The sequence below is a fragment of the Lacerta agilis genome, chromosome 18 (assembly GCF_009819535.1).
Source record: "Lacerta agilis isolate rLacAgi1 chromosome 18, rLacAgi1.pri, whole genome shotgun sequence".
Lineage (NCBI taxonomy): Eukaryota > Metazoa > Chordata > Lepidosauria > Squamata > Lacertidae > Lacerta > Lacerta agilis.
Genome location: NC_046329.1, coordinates 845,150 through 867,728, shown reverse-complemented (window position 1 = coordinate 867,728; position 22,579 = coordinate 845,150). Strand labels below are relative to the sequence as shown.

At 52.5% G+C, this 22,579-nt stretch overlaps 2 protein-coding genes across 2 annotated transcripts; both read left to right on the top strand.

Moving 5' to 3' along the window:
- The first annotated feature begins 742 nt into the window (after window positions 1-742).
- SGTA (small glutamine rich tetratricopeptide repeat containing alpha) lies at window positions 743-7,848 on the top strand. The gene is made up of 11 exons (XM_033136671.1): window positions 743-865; window positions 2,875-3,004; window positions 3,702-3,805; window positions 4,038-4,122; window positions 4,462-4,561; window positions 5,230-5,334; window positions 5,519-5,657; window positions 6,120-6,182; window positions 6,437-6,474; window positions 6,713-6,802; window positions 7,728-7,848. Exons 2-11 carry the CDS (start codon window positions 2,905-2,907, stop codon window positions 7,840-7,842), a joined length of 939 nt encoding a protein of 312 aa, XP_032992562.1. The 5' UTR covers window positions 743-865; window positions 2,875-2,904; the 3' UTR covers window positions 7,843-7,848.
- Window positions 7,849-13,090: 5,242 nt separating this feature from the next.
- SLC39A3 (solute carrier family 39 member 3) lies at window positions 13,091-17,448 on the top strand. Its single transcript, XM_033136719.1, has 3 exons — window positions 13,091-13,167; window positions 15,956-16,250; window positions 16,639-17,448. The coding sequence occupies exons 2-3, from the start codon at window positions 16,044-16,046 to the stop codon at window positions 17,386-17,388; spliced, it is 957 nt and encodes a 318-aa protein (XP_032992610.1). The 5' UTR covers window positions 13,091-13,167; window positions 15,956-16,043; the 3' UTR covers window positions 17,389-17,448.
- The last annotated feature ends 5,131 nt before the right edge of the window (window positions 17,449-22,579 follow it).

The window sequence follows — 22,579 nt, the reverse complement described above, 5'->3', positions numbered from 1 at the left end:
GTGGTACCTATTTACTGGTATCTACTTGCACTTTGACATGCTTTCGAATTGCTAGGTTGGCAGGAGCAGGGACCGAGCAACAGGAGCTCACCCCGTCACTCGCGGGGATTCGAACCACCAACCTTCTGATCAGCAAGCCCTAGGCTCTGTAGTTTAACCCACAGTGCCACCCGCATCCCTCTACTCTAAAAAATTAAATAAAATATATAATAACCCTTAAAAACCACAACACTGAAGTCCGAGGTGTGTCCAATCTGAAAAATATGTTCAGTTGGACTTTGATACCCTTTCCCAAACTCACAAACTTGGGTCTCCAGCTGTTTCGGGACTACAACTCCCATCATCCCTAGCTAACAAGACCAGTGTATATGTACAGCATGCATTTAAAGTACACCCTCCCCCCCCCCCGTGCGCGCCCCAAAGAATCTGGTAACCGTAGTTTGCCTCTCGCAGACCTAAAACTCCAGTAACCTCTTCGAAGGAGAATGATTTCTCCACTGCGAACCCGAAAACACCCTATGCAGACAAGGAGTTGTGTCACTCTACATGTTCTATCTATCTCTGGAATGTAATGCACTGGAGATGATAGAGTCAGCCACGTCACTCTCGCGCGTGTGCTCCTGAGCGCGGCGAGGGGAGTATTTGCGCATGCGCTTCGATGAGCGCTTTGCCCGACGGAACTGAGAGTTGGGCGTCGGCGACTGGCGGAACCTGCTCCAGGGCGCAGGCGCAGTCCTTTCTCAGTCACGCCTGCGCAGTTGGGCCGGGAGGCCGGAGAACAAGGGAAGGGGCCCCTTCCGCGCATGCGCACCGGGGGGAGGCGGACTCGCTGGCTCCTGCGCTGCTGGGGGGCGACGGAGGGCTGGTGAGTGGGGGGAGGGCGAAGGGGGCAGGGTGGGGGTCCCGGGGAAGGCCCCCCTTTTGTTCCGAGGGGGAGGGGCTGCCCTGAGACTTTCGGGGTGGGTGGTGGCCAGGGTGCTGTACCGGTTGGGTTTCTGCCCCTCTCCCGGTCTCCCTCGAAGCAAGTGGGGGGCTGCCCCTTCCTCCTCCTCCCTGGAGGCAGCCGGGTCCTTGAGAGGGGAAGGCGGGGGTCTCTCTCTCTGTCTCTGTGTATCCGGGGCTGTACCTGTTGAGCTCCTGCCTCTTCCCTGGAGAAAGAGTTGGTGGGCGCGGAGGAGGGCATCCTTTCCCCTTCCCCAGACCATAATGGAGGGGGGGGGCAGAACAGGCAGAACTCCAGCAGGTGCAGCCCTTTTCCATGCCTGCATCTCCACGTGGTACATGGGGAGGAGAAGGACGTGCCTGTTGGATGCCTGCCTGTCCAGCCAAAAACCCCTGGGAGAACCATGAGGTCCCAGTTTTCACTGTTTCACTTTATGCTATGTTCCCTCCTTCAACAAAAGCCCCCCAGATCCCATGAGACAGGGTGGGCTGCAAAGCCTGCCTTCCTGGGTGCCCACCTGAGAAGGTCGAGGCGTTGGAGGGACCCCTGTGCAGACCCCTCTGCGCCCCCCCCCCCAGCTACTTCTCTTGTGAGGATGATGGTCTCTTTGGCTTTTGGGGAGCAGGGGGTGGGGTGGGGGCACCAGCATGGCTAGTTTTATTGATGCAGCACCATCCATGGGCTGGAGGGGGTTTGGGGTGGGGGAGGCACCCTCACCCTAGACTGGAGCGGGGAGCAGAAGATATGTGGTATGGCCTCAGCAATTCTGAGAAACAAACAAGAAAAAAATCAAGGCAGTTTTGGTGAAATCAGTGCACTTTGGAATCGGTTTTTTAAAAGTGTGGTGGTTTTGGAGTCACTGGTTAAAATTAGTGCACTTAGAAATTGATTTCCCCAGATGGGCAGGTATAAATAAATAATTATTATTATTATTATTAGCAGCATGGTTTTGGAATCAGTAGTCAAAATTAGTAGGCTTTAAAATCAGGTAAAAATCAGTGCAGTTTTGGAATCAGTGGCTTAAAATCAGCCCAGTCTTTGCGCCAGCGGTTAAAAATCAGCACTGTTCTGAAATCAGTGTGATTTGGAATGGTGGAGTCCCGGGTCTTGATCCAAAATGTCACCTGACGGGATCCAAGCCCAGAGGTACAACTTGCTCCTTGATTTGGGGAGCTGCCCTGCAGAATCTGGAGATGATTTCCAAAGAGGCATCCCAGTGCAAACAGACAAACCTTCCGTCAGCTCTATAGCGTCACCGTATCTGCAAGAAAGGAAGGAAGGCGTAGAAGGAAATCCAATGATGTCCTGTTCTTTGTCAGCTTCAGGGAGAATATTTCAGGTCCTTCTCTAAGTGACATTTGGCTTTCCTCATACCTCGGGTAACAAACGCTTCAGGTTACAAACTCCGCTAACCCGGAAGTAGCGCCTCAGGTGGAGAACTTTGCCCCAGGATGAGAACGGAAATCATGCAGCGGCAGCAGAATCCCAATAGCGAAAGCCTGCCTCAGGTTAAGAATGGTTTCGGGTTAAGAACGGACCTCCGGAACGAATTAAGTTCTTAACCCGAGGTGCCACTGTATTTTATCTATTTGCAGAAGTGCTCTGGGAAGCCAGTGGGGGTGTAATGGTGATAATGTTGGACGGGGACCTGGGAGATCAGTGTTCGAATCCCCACTCCATCATGAAGCTCACTGGGTGACCTTGGAGTCAGTCACAACCTCTTTGCCTCCTTCGCAGGGTCGTTGTAGGGATTAACAGAGGAGGGGGTGAACCATGGGTAGAAATGAGCTCTTCCGCTGACCTGCTTAAGAAAGCCAGGGGGAGCAGCCAGACGGAGGTGCCCAGAGATCTCCCTGTGGCCTCAGTTGGACGCACCTGGCAGATTTTGAACGCTGACTGTTAACCCTTTGTGTGCTGTTGTTCTTTGCCAGCCGCCAAGAGGAGTTCCCTGGAGCCCCAGCATGGCCGAGAAGAGGCGCCTGGCTTTCTCTATCATCCAATTCCTCCAGGACCAGCTGCATCATGGCGGACTCTCACCTGACGCCCAGGAGAGCCTGGAAGGTGGGGCAGAGGACGGGCAGATGGGAGGTGGAAAAAGCTCAGTTTTATTCTATTTTTTTCTGTTTAGGCTTCGGGGGACCCTTTGGCCCAACCTTCTCACCCAATATTTGACTCTTAAAAATAAATCAATAATAATAATAATAATTTATATCCTGCCTTTTGCCATGACAGGACACAAGGCAGCTTGCAAATAAAACAGAAACCGCTAAAAACAAAGGAAAACAACAACAACAAATTTATTATTTATATGCCCCCCATCTGACTCGGTTCCCCCAGCCACCCTGGGCAGCTCCCAACAAATTAACAAATTAAAAAGTCATCAAACATCATTGAAATTGAAGCTACATCTATGTAGCTATCAATCAATCGATCTAATCTGTTAAAACACACAACACGGCACCACTGCTTCCTTAAAAGTGGTCTGTTTTGCAGGGCGGGATGCAAATCTGATTGATAATAATAGTCACCATAATCTTATCATTTATACCCTGCCCATCTGGCTTGGTTGCCCCATCCGCGCTTGTCTTTGTTGAGTAGTCGCAGGCGTTTGAGATTGGAAGCTGAGTGTCTCTGCCACCCTGGGACCTTCTTCATGCCAGGAACGTGTCCTGCTACCGGCACGCCCCCCCCCCCAGCCTTCTTGTGGAGCAGTAAATGAGGGGAGCAGGGTTAAGAGGGCCCTTTGTCTCCCCTGCAGTTGCCATCCAGTGCCTCGAGACAGCCTTTGGTGTCTCCACGGACGACCGCAGCCTTGCCTTGTCCCAGACCCTGCCGGAGATTTTCGAAGCTGCTGCAGCAAAAGTGGGTGCTTGTGGGAGCAAGAGGAGGGGAGAACGGGGTGTCTTTGCAGGCGGTGTTGCTGGCAGAGTGGGGGGAGACGGGGTGGGGGGGCAGCAGGTAGCCTGTGGTGACAGCACGACTGGGTTGGTCTGGATGACCTCTGGGGGCCCTTCCTGGTGATCCTGCCTGCCCCAAGAAGGGTCCATTGGGCAGGCACCTCCTGAGCTCTGACTTTCTCTCTTTCTGCCCTCAGGAGCCGCAGCCAAGCCCACCCCCCTCAGAGCCAGTCACCCCCTCAGAAGAAGAGGCCGCAGAGGCAGAAAGGCTGAAGGCCGAAGGTGAGAGGCCCTCCCTCCGCGCACTCCATGCCAGCTCCAGCCGGGCTGCTGCACAGCGAGAGGGCCAGGCGCATGTCTGTGGGGAGGGAGCCTGCCAGGGATCACCCCCATCATCCTCGGTGCTTTTTTTCCAGGGGGTTCTCAAGGATCTGCAGTACCAGCACCTCTTTCTTTTGCTTAAAGAGTGTGCCACTTACTGAAACAACATCATCTAGAAAAAAAGCATTGATAGTGGTGCTCTGGATGCTTTAGCTGAGATTCCTGCCTTGCAGGGGGTTGGGCTGGATGACGCTCGGGGTCCCTTCCAACTCTAGGATTTCCTTGTTTCCTTCTCAATAGGAAATGAGCAGATGAAGGCGGAAAACTTTGAAAGTGCCGTCTCCTTCTATGGGAAAGCCATTGAGCTGAATCCGTCCAATGCAGTTTACTATTGCAATCGGTGAGCTGGCGGGAGATGGGCAGATCTTCCTCCACATGTGTAGCTATGTGTATGTGTATATGGGACACGGGTGGCGCTGTGGGCGAAACCACAGAGTCTAGGGCTTGCCGATCAGAAGGTCGGCGGTTCGAAGACCCACAATGATCGGGTGAGCTCCCGTTGCTCGGTCCCAGCTCCTGCCAACCTAGCAGTTCGAAAGCACGTCAAAATGCAAGTAGATAAATAGGTACCGCTCTGGTGGGAAGGTAAACTGTGTTTCCGTGCGCTGCTCTGGTTCGCCAGAAGCGGCTTAGTCCTGCTGGCCACATGACCTGGAAGCTGTACGCCGGCTCCCTCGGCCAGTAACGCGAGATGAGTGCCGCAACCCCAGAGTCGTCTGCGACTGGACTTAACGGCCAGGGGTCCCTTTACCTTTACCTGTGTGTGTGTGTGTGTGTGTGTGTGTGTGTGTTCTCTGTATGTTTGTTTCTCTCTCTATTCCCCCTTCCTCTCAGCCTGGAGGGCTCCATTGCTAGAGTGTGGTGCTGAGAACGCCAAGGTTGCGGGTTCGATTTCCGCATTGGACAGCAGTGAGTTGGGCTTGATGGCCCTCCAGGTCCCCTCCAACTCCACGATTCCAGGGTCCCATTTGCGTGAGTGCTGAGCGTCTTTCCTTCTCTCCTCCGCAGGGCTGCCGCTTACAGCAAGCTGGGGAACTACACCGGGGCCGTCCGGGATTGCGAACGAGCCATCCACATCGACCCCAAATACAGCAAGGCCTATGGCAGGATGGGGTGAGCATCTTGGGGGGGGGGGCGGGAGAGGTAATCCCCCCCTCCCCACTGGCCTCTCCAGCCTAAGTGGGAGACCCAGGATGCAGCCGGGGAACGCCTTTTGGACCTCAGGGTGCTCCTTCTCGGTCAGGCAACCTGGTGGAGATCCCTACCTTCTCTCTCTCTTTCTCTCTCCTGCTTCCAGCTTAGCCCTGTCGAGCCTGAACAAACTCTCGGACGCCATTGTCTACTACAGAAAAGCTCTGGAGCTCGACCCGGATAACGAGACGTACAAGTCCAACCTCAAAGTCACGGAGCAGAAAATGAAGGAGGCTCCAAGCCCGGTGAGAAGGAGAGGCAGCAGTGGTGCAGTGGTTAGAGCACCTGGGCCAGGACCCACGAGGGAGTCATAGCTGTCAACCTTTCCCTTATTATAGCATTGGGAAACAGCAGGGAGGGTTGAGACATCCCCCACCCACTTCCATGGAGCCTCCTGGGTGACCTAGGGGGCCAGGCACTGCCTCTCCTGGTCTGGCCTCCCTTGCAGGGTGGCTGTGGGGATTAAACGGGGAGAGGCCAGGGCTCAAATCGCCACCTCTCAGCCCCGCCTGCCTTGCAGGGTCATTGTGAGGATGTCAGTGGAAGGGGAGAACTGTGCACACCACCTTCAGCTCCTAGGAGGGAACAGTGGTGTGTAAATCCTCCTTTTGCTCTTACATTGAGCGAAAGGTTCCTGCTTTGCGGGGGGCTGGACTAGATGATCCTTGGGAGTCCCTTCCGACTCTGCGGTTCTGTTTGCCTTTCAGACAGGGGGTGCTGGAGGCTTCGACTTAGCTGGCTTGCTCAACAACCCCGGGTTCATGAGCATGGTGAGTCTAGCCCTGCATGCTGAGCTGCTGTTTTGATTTGTTGGAGGGGCAAGGATCTTCTTCTTGTTGTTGTTGTTGTTGTTGTTAAAATTTGTATGCTGCCCTCTAGATCTCTGGGCACTTTGAAACATAAAACTGCAATAGAAAAAATACAGAATTCATAATAAAAATTTAATAGTAAAAAGAAGGCTCCCCAACAACTCTCTCTTTTTCTCTCCCCTCCACTTTTCACCTTAATTTTTTTTAAAAAACAGGCATCGAACCTGATGAACAATCCGCAGGTACAGCAATTGTAAGTATGTGAAACCCCTGATTTTTAGGGAAGGGGTGGGGGTCTTTCTTTAAAGCTTCTTCTGACACCCCCAAATGGCAGGGTCCCTGCAGATTTCAGAATTGCTGGAAGGAGAGCCATCTCGCCATTCAGAAGAGCCTCCGAGGGTTGGGCTGGATGACCTTTGGGGGGTCCCTTCCGCCTCTCGCAACCTGTGGCAATGACCCCTTTTCTTTTCTCCTGCCCTCTTTGCTGGAAGGATGTCTGGGATGATCTCGGGTGGCACCAACCCCATGGCAGCGCCAGGAGCGAGCGCGTCCCCCAATGACCTCGCCAGCCTTATCCAAGCGTGAGTACAAAGGCCGGGGGGGGGGTCTTCCCCCCCCAAAGCTCTGAGCAACAGCACCTGGCCAGCAGCCTTGCATCTGCCTCCCCGCTTTTCTTCTCAAGGATCTCCAGCTGGTTCTCCCTCCCTCCTCATTTAACCCCCCTCACAACAACCCTGCGAGGTTGGTTAGGCTGAGAGGTAGCGGCTGACCCCTGAGTCCCAAGTGGGTGGGATTTGAACCCTGGTCTCTCCCAGGTCCCAGTCCCGCGCCCAAACTTTTTTCTCTGGGCCACATTTGCAGAACAAAAACTTGCTTGCACCAAACCAGACTTTTTTATTGGTAAGATACGCGTTGGAAAACACAGTGAAGATGGTCTTAATTTTGAAAAGATATCCATCCATATTCTGCAATGAAAACACGATTTTGGTAGTTTCCTAGACTGAAATGTTTGAATGGTAAACGCCTTGGGATCTTATGATGAAGGGTGGTTTATAAATCAATAAAATAAAATAAAATAATGTTTCTTGGGTTTCCCCTGAAACTTCCCGCCACACCCCTGGAGAACTGCTGCTCCCTTTTATTTTTAAATCTATTTTCATAAGATGAACCTGCAGTAATTTGACCACAAATACATGCTTCCCATTCAAATATTTCGGCAGGTGGTGTCTCTGAATTCAAGTCACAATATTGCAGTCTCTGCCTGTGTTTGTGGTATGAACTCTTTACCCTTCAGTAGGGAATTCAAGTTGTGCAGAGGGTCCTTTTCTCTCTCCGTTCTGTCCATTTATTAATCTGTGGATTTATTACGGTTATTAAATCTCTCGAAGACCCCAGGGCAGTTGGCCGGCTATGGATTTATTAAATTGATCCGATTGCCTTCGCAGTGGGAAAACGCCTGACATCCTGACCAGGGCCCCCCCCTGATGCGCCTCTCTCCCTCTGCAGGGGCCAGCAATTTGCGCAGCAGATGCAGCAGCAGAACCCGGAGCTCATAGAGCAGTTGCGCAGCCAGATCCGCAGCCGGACGCCCAGCGCCAGCAACGAGGAGCAGCAGGAATGAGGCAGGTTGGAAGGTGTGTGCCGGGGACCATGTGCGGGGCTCCCTGGGGAGGGGGCCGATGTGCTAGCTGTCGCAGGGTGAGACGGTCTCTGGCGTTCTGGGAAATGATCAGACGCAGGAGCGGACAGCAGCCAGGCTTCTGGTGGGGTCTCCAGCTCCAGAGGCAGTCTACCTGGGCTCCTAGGTCCTATGGAGCGTTAGGCCGTTGTGGGGACAGGAAGCTGGGCTGGATGTGCCCTCTTGCACCTGATGCGGCACCCAGGTTCTTACTGTGGAGCCTCCAGGTGCAGGGTGCAGTCTATCCGGACTCCTGCAGGGACAGGAAGCCTGGTCAGGTGAGCCCCTTTTGGCCTGATCCAAAGGATGGGAAGCCTGGCCACTCGAAGGACAGGAAGCTGGACTGGATGGATTCCCTTTGGACCTGAATCAACAGCCCACGCTCCGTTCATGTACATGTGGAGCCTCCTGCTCCAGAGGCAGTCTATCCGGATTCTTCGGTTCTATGGGGAACGTCCCTTTTTAATGAACAAAACCACCTGCTTTCCTTTCAGGGCTGCCCTTTGTCGGAAGATGACCTCCTTCCTCTGCGGGACAGGAAAGAAGATTTGAAACTGGAAAAGCCATGTTTGTGTTGCTGTTTCTCCCGTTCATGGAGTGCAGGGGGGGGGGGGAGGAAAGCAGGATGGGACTCCCAAACCTGCATGTTAGAGAGGCAGCCCCTCCCACCTTAAGTAGTCTCCCTTTCCTCCTCCTCCTGCTCCTCCTCTTCTTCCTCCTGCCCCCCTTGAGACCCCGGGGAAGATCCATGACGGGCGCGACAGTTTTTAAATCCCATTTTCTCCCGGGGAAATGCTGTGTTACCAGGGAAGAAGCCTCACTCCAGAACCACGGCCTTCTCTGGTGATGGGGGGGGGGGCTGCAGCAGCAAGCCCTCTCTCTTTCTTTATTTTTGCAAAAAAAAAAAAAAAAAATCCAAAAAGGATTTCTGTGTCCGCCTCCCTGGGTTGTGTCTTTGATTCTTTCTCCCTTTGCCAGGCTCTTCTCAGGCGCCTTTGTCTGGGATCTCTAGCACAGGGCAAAACCCGGGGGGGGGATTTTTGCATGGGATCATGTGTGTTTGGGGGGGGGTACGACTTTGGGAAATTGCAGCTAAGGTGAAAAATAGGATATTCTTTGTTTCCTCTCTTTCTTAAAAGATCATGGCGATATGCGTAGATCTCTTTGCAGAGGGAGCAAAGGTTAGCAATGTCTTGGCCCCCCCCCCTTTTGGCTTCCAGATAGTTTTTAATTCAAATTTTTTTGTGGGGGGGGGGAATCTTGCATGTTTGTGAGCTGTTAGCAAAAGGAAATTTATCTTGGGGGGGGGCTGAGTTGGCTTTAGTGTAGGAAGGGTGTCTGAATGCCCCCCCAGCGTCGCCCTTGAGCACCCCCACCTGCCCCACGGAGGGTCGCCATGAATCCGGTGCCAAGAAAGTTGCTTTGCAAGGGGGGGGAGGATTGCCCTCAATATTTTACAAGGTCTCTGGGATAGATGGACAGACGAGCTTCCTGCCCCCCACCCCCAATTAGAATACATGCACACCCCCAAGCTGCATTTCTAGAAACAGGGTTTGATTTCTAAAGATGAGTGGCTCAGCGGAAAGGAGGACCCTCTCCTCCTCTCCCCCCTGCGAGGCCAGGTCAGGGCTTCCTCTTCCAGTTGGGGGCCTCCAGCGACACCCCAACCCCACTTTTCTGCTCCTGGTTTGCCCAGCCTGCAACCCTCCCTTCCACAGACCATCTTCAGGATTAGGGGTGGGGGCAAATGGGCACCCAGAAACTTGCCGTTCTATCCCACCTCCTTGGTACCCCACATCTGGAGAAGGGGGTGCTCAAAACGGGGGGGGGGGGCAATGACAATTTTTGAGATGCCTTTTTGGGAATAAATGATCCCTGGGGGGCTAAAAGGGGGGGAAGGGGTTTGGAGACCTCCACCCCCTCTGCCACCCCCTAAGAGCATTTCTTTGGATTCCTTCAAAAATGTGTTGTTTTTTTAATTACTATTATTATTAAAGAAATTGGCACTGTTTCCGTTTTCCTTTTTTTAATGTAGAAAAAAAAATCCTTTGGACACTGTTGCTTGCTGCTGTCCCCCTCTCGATTGGCCCCTGTCTAACCTAAAACAGGGTATAATAATAATAATAATAATAATAATAATAATAATAATAATATGCTGCCTGTCTGAATGGGTTGCCCCGGCTGCACTGGGCGGCACCCAATGAAATATTAAAAGCACAACTTGAGGGGGGAGGTTGCAGAGAAAAGTCACAAGGAAAAGAATGAGCAGCAACTGACAGCTGCAGAGTTGGGAGGGAACCCCAAAGGTCCTCCAGCTCAACCCTCTGCAAGCTGCAGGAGGCGAGTTAGCATACATGAAAATGAGCAAGCCACGGTTCCCTCTGGGAGGAAGGGGCGTCCTTTTCTTAGCCACAGAAAAGTTGGACTAGGTGGTTCTTGGAATCCCTTCTGGCACGGCCCTTTTTAAAAATCCAACGAACATCTGGCTCAGAGCCAGAAGAAGAAGAAGAGTTTGGATTTGATATCCCGCTTTTCACTACCCGAAGGAGTCTCAAAGCGGCTAACATTCTCCTTTCCCTTCCTCCCCCACAACAAACGCTCTGTGAGGTGAGTGGGGCTGAGAGACTTCAGAGAAGTGTGACTGGCCCAAGGTCACCCAGCAGCTGCATGTGGAGGAGCGGGGACGCGAACCCGGTTCACCAGATTACAAGTCTACCGCTCTTAACCGCTACACCACACTGGCTCTCTGCTCAGCATCCTGGTTTCAACTGGGAACAGCCCAGTTTGGAGAGAGGGCAGGAAGGAGCTGTTTCTTTGCAGGAATCGGTGCTTCAAGATAGAATGCCCCTGAACTGGGAGCGCTCTTAACTGACCATCCTGTAGAGCTGGAAGGAACCCCGGGGACATCTAGTCCAAACCCATGCCACCTCCTGATCAATGCTTCTTTCTCCCCAATTTGCCTGATGCTGCCTGCTCTGACTGGCAGTGGCTCCCTGGGCACTCTCTTCCCTTGCCCTTCCTGGGGAAGCTGTAGATGGCCCTGGGCTCTACTCCTGCATTAAAATGAAAAGAAAGGTGCCAGTCCTCATGGGCGTGTTGTTTGGCGGTGATGTCTTGGGATGGGGATTAAGCAGGGATAGTACCGTAGGAGAATCCTGCCCCTTCCCAGCCTCATTTGGGGAAGCTGCCAGGACACAACCCTTTTTTGCAAGCAGGATATGTGGATTAGGGTTATAACCCTTTTTACTCCTGTAAAAAAACAAACAAACCTGTATTGAACTTTTCTCTGAAAGGCACTGAAAAAGGGACCCCAAAAGGAACAGTTGGAATCGCTGTACTATGTAACTTTACTACTCCATGAAAATGACTTCAAGAACTTGTCAGAAATGTTGAAACCTTGCAAAAAAGCATTGTGGGTTTGGGAGAATCCCTGGAAGCAGGAGCCACCCGCCCTCCAGATCCCAAGAAGGGATCGGTGGACAGAAGGCGCAGCAAACTGCAACCTCGGTTGATTGCAAGCAGTAAAGTGGGTTGTGCAACGTACAAAAGAATATACTAGTATTAGAAAACCTGCAACCTCTGTTTTTCCCTGTATTGTAATGCATGCTATGCATATGACACCATACATGATGCAGTTCCATAGCAAAAAATCGCTTTATTGCTTTTGGGGTGACCTTTTTTCAAAATATTTGGAAATGACCGTTCATTCCTTTACTTTAGGCAAACTTTTATCTAACCTGGCTCTAGGAATAGGAGGTTGTAGAAGAGCTCAGATCCTGCTGAGCTACATCCCTGCCCCGTAACACAGGGTGCTGCTTGGGACAGAGTAAGGCCCTTGAGCCATCCAGCTCAGTGTCCTCTGCACTGGCTGGCAGCAGCAGCAGCGGCTCTCCAGGGCATCAGGCAAAGGGGATTTGCAGCCCTGCCAGGATTGAACCTGGGACCTTCTGGATGCCAAGCAGGTGCACTGCCATGGAGCACCAACCTGTCCACTTCCCTCTGTCTGTGTGTGTGTGTGTGTGTGTGGTTTTTAAAAATGCATTTTACACATCTTAATACATCTGTTACATAATTGTCAATGTTTCTCGTACACTCTTTGGCTTCCACACACATCCCTCCCGGGGGGTGGGGGTCTAACTTAGTCCTTGTTTAGCTGCATCTCCTTAATTACCACCCCTCTTCTCTTCTGCTTATTTTTAACTGCTACTCCTATATCTAACCCCACTTGGAAGCTTATCTGTTATATTTCTTTAAATATTTGCCAAAGTATTCCCACACTGCTTTTATATCTGACTCATCTTGATCTCTTATCTGTTCAAATTATTCCGAGGTAGACTGCCTGTTGGCCTGGAGGTTTTATTTATTTAACTCATGGCTCCTGGTCAGGATAGACTATAAATTAATATAAAACATATATATATATATATTCAAAAAAACAAATATATATTCCTAGGAATCTTAGAGAATTCACAGAATTGTAGAGTAGGAAGGGACTATGAGGGTCATCTAGTCCAGCCCCCATAATGCAGGAATCTTGCCCAATGTGGGGCTCAAACCTGTGACCCTGAGATTAAGAGCCTCATACTGTACTGACTCAGCTATCCCAGATAGACTAGCTTGCCTGTAACACTGAGGAAAGTTTCGCTTAGCTCCTGTGGGGCTGGGGACATCAGATCAGGGCACCTGCCCCACAGCATAACAGTGTTGGGACTATGGCTGGAGGAGGCCTTGGTTCAAGTCTTCCCGCCAATTCATGGAAGGCCTACCTTGCAGGGTTGTTGTGAGGATGGGAAGGGGAGGGGCTAGAGGTCTCATGGAGGGAGGACCATGTCGTTTCTCCCATGTTTATTTGAAGAAAAGTGTGTGGGCGGGGTCCGAAATATAAATAATATGATATAATTAATATAAAATCGCATTATTGGTAAGGGTGGGTCTCTCCCCGCACACTCAAAAGTCGTCGGAACCAGGCATGTGGGGGCTGCTGTTCCGCACCGGCCGCCGTTCCGCACGCACAGCCACTCCCCTGAAGGTTGGAGGACACCCTTACTTGCTGTACAGCGGAAAGGTGGCTCTAGAGGGGCGGGGCGAGAGGGAGGAAAAGGCCCGCTTAAGGGGCGGGGTCCACGGAGGACGGGCGGGTTGTTCAGCCAACGGGAGCCGCCATGACGTCAGTGGTAGCCAATAGGCGCCGGTTCGCCGCGGTTGCCAAGGCAGGCGGGCGAGATGGGAAAGGGGCGGAAGGAGGAAGGACGGGAAGCGGCCGCGCAGGTGAGGAGGGGGCGGGGGAGAAATAGGAGATGGGCCCCTGCCCCCCCGGGGGTCCCAGCGCTGAGGACCGTTGGAGGGGGCGGGGCCTGGGCGCCGGGGCGGGGCTCCTCCCCTTCGCCTCCTCCGTGAGGACTAGCCGCTTGGGTTTGCGAATGGCTTTGCCAAAGTGCAGCCAGTGATGCGCCGTCGGGGTGTGGGGCATGAGAGGAGGAGGAGCAGGCTCATAGGGTTGTGCAATCGAAGGGACCCCCCAGGGGCCATCTAGTCCAGCCCCCACTTTGGCACAAAGCAGTCGCAGGACTCCAGCATTGCCAGCAGACGGACCTCTGCTGAACAGCCTCCAGCAGAGGAGAGAGAGAGAGAAACCCAGCTTGTGTGGTTTGGAAGGGTCGGAACTTCATCATCATCATCTTTGAACTGTCTTCAAGGGCAGCCCCATGAAGAGCAGGTTGTGGTACTCTATCTGGGGTGTAACTCAGTAATAATAATAAGGGGCACCGAGTCTGACCCCCTGCAACACAGGGATCCCCAACAGGTGGCCATCCCAACCCCACTTAAAAACCGCCAGTGATTTGTAGGATCCTAGATTTGAAGGTTTGGATCCCCCAAGGGTCATCCTCTCCAACCTCCTCTGCAATGCAGGAATCACACAGCTAAAGTACCCGTATTCCCAACAGAAGGCCATCCAAATTCTGTTGAAAACCCTCCAGTGAATCATAGAATTGTAGGGTTGGGAGGGTCAGCCAAAGGGCACCCAAGGGATCACAGATCAAGGATCCCCAACAGGCGGCTGCCCAAACTGTTCAAAGACCTCCAAGGAAGGAGAAGCCCGGGAATAACAAAGAAATGCATTTGTGAGCATAGATCCACTCCATGCCTTCAAAGCATGAAATCCCCCCTGCCAAAGATTCTTGGGAGCTGCATTTCTCAGCACCCTTAACAAACTACAATTCCCAGGATACTTTTGCAAGGGGGAAGCCATGTGCTCTGAATGCCATTGAATGTGCTTTGAATGTATGTGACTCTGCTCTGAAGCCTTCCTAGAGCGCTGAGTGATTCTCTGCTTTTCCAATATTAGTATTATTGGTGCTCTCTTGAATTACACCCTGGATAGAGTATCACAGTCTGTTCTTTGTGGGATTGTCCTTGAAGATGGATTAGTAATAATAGTAGTAGTAGTAGTAGTAATAATAATAATAATAATAATAATAATAATTTATATTCTGCCCTTTATCAGAAGATCCCAGGTGGTGTTCAGCATTAAAAACACATTACAGAACATCAAGGATAAAAACATAACAAAAAGCATACTGACAGGCAGCCTGTTCATGAAATAGTCATCATAATAACTAGTTATTATTGATACATTAGTTTTATGTTTTAGTAAAATTTATACACTGCTTGATAGTTAAAAACAAACAAACCTCAAAGCAGTTTACAAAATAATAACGCCATAAAACCAAGAAAAATACACAACCCCGCTTTAAAAGAAACAAAAGTTTGTTTCAAGTACTAAAACAGATTCAAATTACCCCCACTTTCCAAGCATCCGAACAGGCTGGACTAAATGGGAAGATGCCTGCCTGCTATCAAGAGGCAGGGAGTTCCAAAGTCTAGGCGCTGCCATACTAACTGATTGAGTTATTACAAATGCATCTGGTGCACATGGGGCCAAGCCTGCATTGAGCTCAATTGAACCTGGACAAATATTTCACAGCTGGTGTGTTTCTCCTGTGTCTTGAGGGCTGCATTCCCCAAAAGTCTGCTTTAAAGTATTTTACATAAACAAGACTTCAGTAGTACTACGGGGTTATTAGGTTGTTTTTCTTCTAATTTTTATTGTGTTTTGTGTTTCTTATACTGAAATTTGATGTTGTGAACTGCCCTGAGATCTATGGGTCTAGGGAGGTGTACAGATTTTAATATTAATAATAATCCAGTGGTACCTCGGTTTTCAAACGTCTCCGTTGACAAACATTTTAGTTTTTGAATGCTGTAAACTCAGAAGTAAATGCTTCGGTTTTCGAACACAACTCGGAAGTCGAACATGCCACGCGGCTTCCAGTGAGTGCCAGATCCTGAGGCCTAGCTGCTGGCTACTGAGTTTTTGGTTTTCGAACATTTCAGAACTTGAACAGTCTTCCGGAACTTCTTACGTTCAAAAACTGTAACAGTCAGGAGTAATCATTTTTTCTATTCATAGAAAGGATCTGTTTTCTTGCTGCAGGAAAATCTGCATCCTGGTTCCCTCTCTCCAGAAAAAGGAGTTTCTCAGAGCCCTCTCCTCCTCCTCAGTTTTATATTATTATTATTATTATTATTATTATTATTATTATTATTATTATTATTTTATGCCACCCATCTGACTGTGTTGCCCCAGCCACAGAATAGTAAGACGTAAAACCCTCCAGCATTAACAAAGGAATGTGTCCCGTCTTCTTTTAAAGCCACCCAGGATGAGAGCCAGTGTGGTGTAGTGGTTAAGAGTGGTAGACTCGTAATCTGGGGAATCTGGGGAACCGGGTTCGCGTCTCCACTCCCCCACATGCAGCTGCTGGGTGACCTTGGGCCAGTCACACTTCTCTGAAGTCTCTCAGCCCCACTCACCTCACAGAGTGTTTGTTGTGGGGGAGGAAGGGAAAGGAGAATGTTAGCCGTTTTGAGACTCCTTCGGGTAGTGAAAAGCGGGATATCAAATCCAAACTATTCTTCCTGTGGCAGTGAGTTCCACAGTCTCACTGCCAAGGGGTTTCAATCCCATCTGTTTTTCTCTCCTCCCCCCTTGCAGAGTTCCATGGGTTTGACGGCCGCCCCCTACTCCTGCCACCCGGAGCCCCTGGCACCCTCCTAACAGATGCCCCGGGCGCCACGCCACCATGAACCTCCTGGTGACCAAGGTGCTGTGCCTGGTGGGCGTCTTTGGGCTGATGCTGGGGGGGTCTCTGCTGCCTGTCCGCTTCATTGCCACCGACGGCGAGAAGGCAGAGCGCTCCCAGCGCATCATCTCCATCTGCAACTCCTTCGGAGGCGGCGTCTTCCTGGGCACCATCTTCAATGCCCTGCTGCCGGCTGTGCGAGAGAAGGTGGGGCGCAAATCGTGGGGGCAGGGCTATGCCATGTGGAGAGGACCTTGAGGGCCACGTTGAGCCTCCCGGGGCCTGAGGCTTCCCCATCAGGAAACCTAAGGCCCCCAGGTCTCAGGCCCCAGGTCTCAGGGTGCCATTGGCCTGATCCAGCCAAGCTGATCTCCACTGAGCTGGGCAGGGGGGATATTTGGGAAGATAGCAGACCATGAGCCTCTTAATCTCAAGGTTGTGGGTGCAAGTCCCATGTTGGGCAAAAGATCTTTGCCTTGCAGGGGGTTGGACTGGATGACCCTCAGGGGTCCCTTCCAACTCTACAATTGTATGCTGCCTCCTCCTTGTGGCAGGGAGTTCCGCTGCTTCACAGCCTCTCCTCTCCCCTCCGCAGCTGGAGGAGGTGCTCAAGGTGGGCAACATGGTGACGGATTACCCTCTGGCTGAGACCATCATGCTGCTGGGCTTCTTCATGACAGTCTTTGTGGAGCAGCTGGTTCTGACGGTGCGCAAGGAGCAGCCGTCCCTCATTGACCTGGAGACCTTCAATGCTGGCTCGGACGCGGGCAGCGACTCTGAGTTCGAGAGCCCCTTCCTGGAGCCCCCATCCAAGTGCCACCACTACCACCAGGGCAGCTCAACCAGCCACAGCACCAGCGATTGCGGCCTCAACGTCCACGAACTCTCGCGCTCAACTCCGCTGCGCCTCTTCAGCCTGGTCTTTGCCCTCTCGGCCCACTCCATCTTCGAGGGGCTGGCGCTGGGCCTGCAGGAGGAAGGGCACAAGGTCATGAGCCTCTTCCTGGGCGTGGCCATCCACGAAACACTGGTGGCTGTGGCGCTGGGCATCACCATGACCAAGACGGGCCTCACCCTGCGCGAGGCGGCCAAGCTGGCGGGCGCTGTCAGCATCATGATCCCGCTGGGCATCGTCATCGGGATGGGCATCGAGAGCCGCCACAGCGTGGCCTCCAGCGTGGCCTCGGTGCTGCTGCAGGGCATTGCCAGCGGCACCTTCCTCTTCGTCACCTTCTTTGAGATCCTGGCCAAGGAGCTGGAGGAAAAGAACAACCGCCTCCTCAAGGTGCTCTTCCTCGTCCTGGGCTACGCCGTCATGGCCACCCTCGTCTTCTTCAAGTGGTGACGCCGTGGCCTCCAGGCAGGGAAGCTCTTCCCCACCGCTGAGCCGCATGCACCAAGCCACGCCAAAGGGTTCGAGGGGCCGCACACAGATTCCCTGGCATGACATGGCACTGGCTCCGTGGCCTCGAGGCCCGGTGGGGAAACAGGACGCTTCCCACTGCCCCCTTAGACACACGCACTCCGGACCATGCCAGAGGGACCAAGGTGGGACATGGCACTGCCCTGCTCAGATTCCCTCTCTCTCAAGGAGACCCGAGTCCCTGAGGCAGCTTGGCACTCATGCTTTCCTCCTCCCAAGATCCTGGGCAACCCTCTCCTGCAAGGCATGAACCAGTCAGGAGCACGGTGGCAAGGGCCACGGAAGGTGGCAGAGCCACAACAGGACCTGGGCCTGATCAGTTCCAGCTCCTTTTTCTGCCCGCCTGGCAAAGCTCTTGTGGCAGCCGGCTAATCTGTGGCGGGCACAGAAAGGGCCTCTTTCCCCTGTGGCTCCCCCCCCCCCTTTCCTGGAGGTGAGGATTGTGGCAGCAAGAGGGAGACAGAGCTGCGCAGAGTTTCCCTCCAGGCCTGTGCAGTTTCTTCACCGATTTTGCTCTTGTGGATGCAAAATCCTGCTGGGTCGTTTGTTGGGTTTCTTAGGGGCTGCCGGGAGGAGATCCCCTTGTGGGCTTTTGCCAGCGGTTGGCCGGTGGTCTGGCCCAACCAAAGCTCACCAGCTGCCAGGAAGCCAAAATTCACAGTCTCTCTCTCTGCAAATGCTCGCTTTCCCCTCTCTCCAAAAGACTCGTTTTTTCCTTCTCTTTTGCTGTGAGCAGATTTGCCAGGAAGCCCAAATCCAGTCTGTCTCTGTCTCTCCTTTGATGCCCACCTTGCCAAAGCCGACCCCCTAGTCCCCAACCCCACTTGCAGTCTCCTTCTGCTTTCTCCTTCTGGCTGCTTCTCCTCTCCCTCTTTGCGCCTGAGTGTGCAGGTGAGCCAGACACCAGACGACACCTGAGCCTCTCCTTCCAGTCGAGGGGACCTGCTGTGACCCGGAAGCTTGCACTGTCCTTTGGCCCCACCAAATGAAAGAGCAGCCGTATCTCTGGCAGATCTCTCTCTTTGTCTTAGGGGTCTGGGATTAGGGTTCTATCGCCGCCCCCCAAACCAAGTCTTCAGGTATCCTGCGTTGACTCGGCTTGGCTGTGCACTTTCTGCAAAGGATATGCTGCAGCCCAGGTGGGGGCATCTCGGCCTTTTGCAGGGGGTCCAGATGCCTACCTGACTCCCTGGCTTTCCTTGGGTGGGGGGAGAGAGGGAGCCTTGGACTCTTTGGGGCTTCATGCTGGGAAAAGTTACCCAGCAGAACACGTTGGCTCTGCTTTTCCATTTAAATCCACATCCTTTCCCCCCACCAGGACTTTTAATTTAGCGCAGAGGCAATTCTGCACACGTGATATTTTTGCATTCTGCTCTGGGGGCAGGGTGTTTTATTTTATTTTGATAATTCAGTGTAATCTCCACTGTGCTTAAAAAATGATAATAACAGTAACCGGCCTTTTATTCAGCCGCTCTTTAAATAAAACACCTTTCAAATTCCGCCCCTTTTCTCTGGCTCTGTTTATTTTTGGGGGTGGGGGAGAAGCTGTACTCTGTTCCAGGCCAGTTTTTGCAAGTATAAAACCCCCAAACTCCGGAGAGGTTTGGGTTCTTCTTTGCAGGGCGATTTCCTCCAAGATGTTGTTTGTGCAGGAATAAGTGCAACAGTGGTGGATTTACACTGGACTGTCCAGACTCCAACCTGCTTTATTCATTTTCCTGCAATGCTTCCCTCCAATGTGACCCCATTATTGCATGGGCTTAAATGGTCCAGTTCTGCAGCGAAAACGGGGGGGGGGGGGCCAGAAAAATAAACCGGAGCATCTGTGGCCTGGTTGAAAAGATACCAGGTTGCACATGGAAGTTACTGAGCACCCCAACAACTTTGCATGTGCAAAGAGATTTCAAAATGTGTTAAATTTACACCACAAAATGCATAAAAAGTGGGGGTTCTGTTGAGGCACCCCAACACCATCCTGAGCACAATGGAAAGCGAAATTTAGCCTAAATATATGGGGTCCTGCAGTTTTTGTGGGGGGTTGCAAATTCTGAGCCACCCCCTGTGGAAGTGACTGTCGGAGAGAGCTGCACCGCTTCCTTTTGGCTGTCTCTGCCATCTGCTTCTTGAGGGGGGGCTCTGGGGTCTCATCTGGCTCTCCTTAGAACTCGGGAATCCAGATAGACTGCCTTTGGGCCTGAAGGCTCCATAAGAGCACAGGAAGAGCCTCTGTCAAATCTTTATTCATCTGCTGGAGCCGGTTCCCACCAAGGACACTTTCTCTGAAGTAAACCTTCATCCTGATAACCTTTTTGGTGGAACTGCGAACAACAACCCTGCGAGGCAGTGGGAAGCAGGGGCACCCAGAGATTGCAGGGCCCACCCCCTCTGCCTCCATCCCCAGCAGACGGCACAGTCAGGGACAACATCTGGAAGGTTGCAGATGTTCCTTGCGCGTACACAAGTATGGCTCTGCCCACTCCCCACTTGGCTTCCAGAGCTGTTGACACCCAACACAGGAGTCACGCAGGGGGCTTTGATCAGACCAGTGGGCCGCCTTGTCCTCTGCCTCTTGGGGGTAGGGGCTCCTTGTTGCTCCCCACAGCCGGCTGCTATATTAATAACGAACCCAGATATTAATTAATTGGCTGCATGAGTCACCCTGCCTCCAGTCATTCTGGGAGGAATTCTGCAGAGGTACAGTGTATCCCCAGAGTCTGGCCTCTGCCTCTCCAGTTTGGGAAGGCAGTGCAGCCTAACGGTTACTGCAAGGGGGAAGGAGAGTAGGGCAGAAGGCCTGGCAGAAGCACCATAGAATCTCAGAATTGAAATCTGAAAGGGACCCCCAGGGTCATCTAGTCCAACCCTGTGGAATGCAGGAATCTCATCTAAAGCATCCATGACAGGTGGCTACCAGAAGTGCCCACACTGGCTGGCAGCAGCAACTCCCTAGCTCCCAGGCACCTTTGGAACTCCCTGCCCAGGGAAACTAGGCAGGAACCTTCCTTGTTCTTGGAGGTGCAGACGGTTTTCTTCCGTGGCCGTTCAATCCCTTCTTCACTCTTACCTGTTCTAAGTTTTTAGCTTTCCGTGTTTTATCAGTGTTTGCATTAGTTGTTTTTTTTAGCCCCGCTGAGTCCAAATTCCGGCAGAAAAGTGGGGTTTTAGGAAGAGCAGAGTGGTGCAGCCTCTCTCAACCCTGGTGCCCTTAAACTACAAATCCCATCATCCCTGACTGTTTAGTCCAGCAACACCCTGCCTTGCGGGGGTTGGACTTGATGACCTTTGGGGGTCCCTTCCAACTCTACAGTGCTATGATACCAAGTAAAAGGTGGGTTGGGCTGGGAGCCGCGAGAGACCAGCGTCTGCATCTCCTCGGCCCTGACACTCCCTGGCTGTGACCGTGGGTGCGGGACGGTTGCTGCCTCTCACCCTGGCCTACCTGGCAGATCTGTTGTGGGGATGAAATGCGGAGGGAAGAGCCATGCAGTGGGGCACAGTTTGCGCATGGGAAGCCTTTCCTAAGTCACAGTTGCCACACTTTGCACGAAAGTGGGGTTGAGAGGCAGTGGGGTGTAGTGGTTAGTGCTGGAGATGGGGGACCGCTGGGGTGGCGCTGGGGGCCAGCTGCCGCCTCTCAGCCTGGCGTATAGGAGCCGCTTCCTGGGGGCCAAGGTCCCTTTGGTCCCCACAATAAAGTAATGGATATTCAAACGCTGTGTCTTGTGATCAATTATGCAGGGTGGGGCATACCTGGTCCTGCCCATCTGGTCTAGGGAACCCCCCACTAACAGTGCCTCCATCTTATCTGGATTGAGCTTCCGTTTCTTGGCTCTCATGCAGTCTGTGACTGAGGCAAGACTCTGGTCCAGCACTTCCACTGCCTCACCTGCAGATATAAGGAGAAGTAGAGCTGAGTGTCCCAGCGGTTTCCTGTAGATGTTAAACAATGTGGGGGGTAGGATTGAAGGTTCCATGGGTCTGAAAAGCATTTCCCAAGTAACACCCTCGGGAACGACCATCTGAGTAGGACTGGAGCCACCGCAGAGTGCGACCCACCCCAGATTCAGACAGCAATCCTAGAAGGAGACCCTGGTTGATGGAATCGAAAGCCGCTGAGAGGTTGAGGAGAATTAAGAGGGACACATTTCCCCTGTCTGTCTCCTGACAAATGTCATCATGCAGGGTGACGCTGTGGTCTAAACCACTGAGCCTAGGGCTTGCCGATCGGAAGGTTGGTGGTTCAAATACCCACAATGACCGGGTGAGCTCCCATTGCTCGGTCCCAGCTCCTGCCCACCTAGCAGTTTGAAAGCACATCAAAGTGCAAGTAGATTAATAGGTACTGCTCTGGCAGGAAGGTAAACGGCGTTTCCGTGCGCTGCTCTGGTTCGCCAGAAGCGGCTTAGTCATGCTGGCCACATCACCCGGAAGCTGTACGCTGGCTCCCTTGGCCAGTAAAGCGAGATGAGCGCCACAACCCCAGAGTCATTTGTAACTGGACTTACCTTTACCTTTAGGGTGACCAAAGCAGTTTCTGTGCCAAAACTGGGCCTAAGCCCCGATGGAAATGGATCCAGAAAATCAGTTCCCTCCAAGAGTGCATGGATCTGGTCTGTGATCACCTGCTCTAGAACCTTGCCCAAGAAAGGGTAGTTAGTTAGGTTTTCCGAATCCAGGGAAGGTTTCTTCAGAAGTGGTTTTACCACGGCCTCCTTCACGCAGGCAGGGACCACCCCATTGATCACCTCCCTGGACCAGCCTGCTGTTCCCTCCCTGCTGGTTTTTATCAGCCAAGAGGGGCAGGGGTCTAGAGCGCAAGCGGTCGCTCCGACTGATCCAGGCACCTTGTCCACATCCTCAGGCCTTACGAACTGAAACTCATCCAACACAACAGGGCTAGACTGGACCCCCATGAGATTCATCTGCTATAACAGCAGTCAAGGTCTAACAAGAAGAGCTTCTATGATTCCACAAAGTGATCTGGCCATGACCAGGTACTGGCGTCAACACCCCCCATTTCCAGATCACCCTGTCTCGTCAAGAGAGCAAGGGGCAGCGTGTGGCCTGACCCATGTGCAGGGCTAGGGACATGTTGCCATAGCCCCATGGCAGC

What these genes read in the sequence shown, in the direction of transcription:
- SGTA (XM_033136671.1), top strand. Translation starts at nt 2,905, where the DNA reads ATGGCCGAGAAGAGGCGCCTGGCTTTCTCTATCATCCAATTCCTCCAG. An exon ending in AGAAAGGCTGAAGGCCGAAG is followed by an intron (nt 4,123 to 4,461) that starts GTGAGAGGCCCT and finishes CCTTCTCAATAG; the next exon opens with GAAATGAGCAGATGAAGGCG. An exon ending in AATCCGCAGGTACAGCAATT is followed by an intron (nt 6,475 to 6,712) that starts GTAAGTATGTGA and finishes CTTTGCTGGAAG; the next exon opens with GATGTCTGGGATGATCTCGG.
- SLC39A3 (XM_033136719.1), top strand. Translation starts at nt 16,044, where the DNA reads ATGAACCTCCTGGTGACCAAGGTGCTGTGCCTGGTGGGCGTCTTTGGG. An exon ending in TGCCGGCTGTGCGAGAGAAG is followed by an intron (nt 16,251 to 16,638) that starts GTGGGGCGCAAA and finishes TCCCCTCCGCAG; the next exon opens with CTGGAGGAGGTGCTCAAGGT.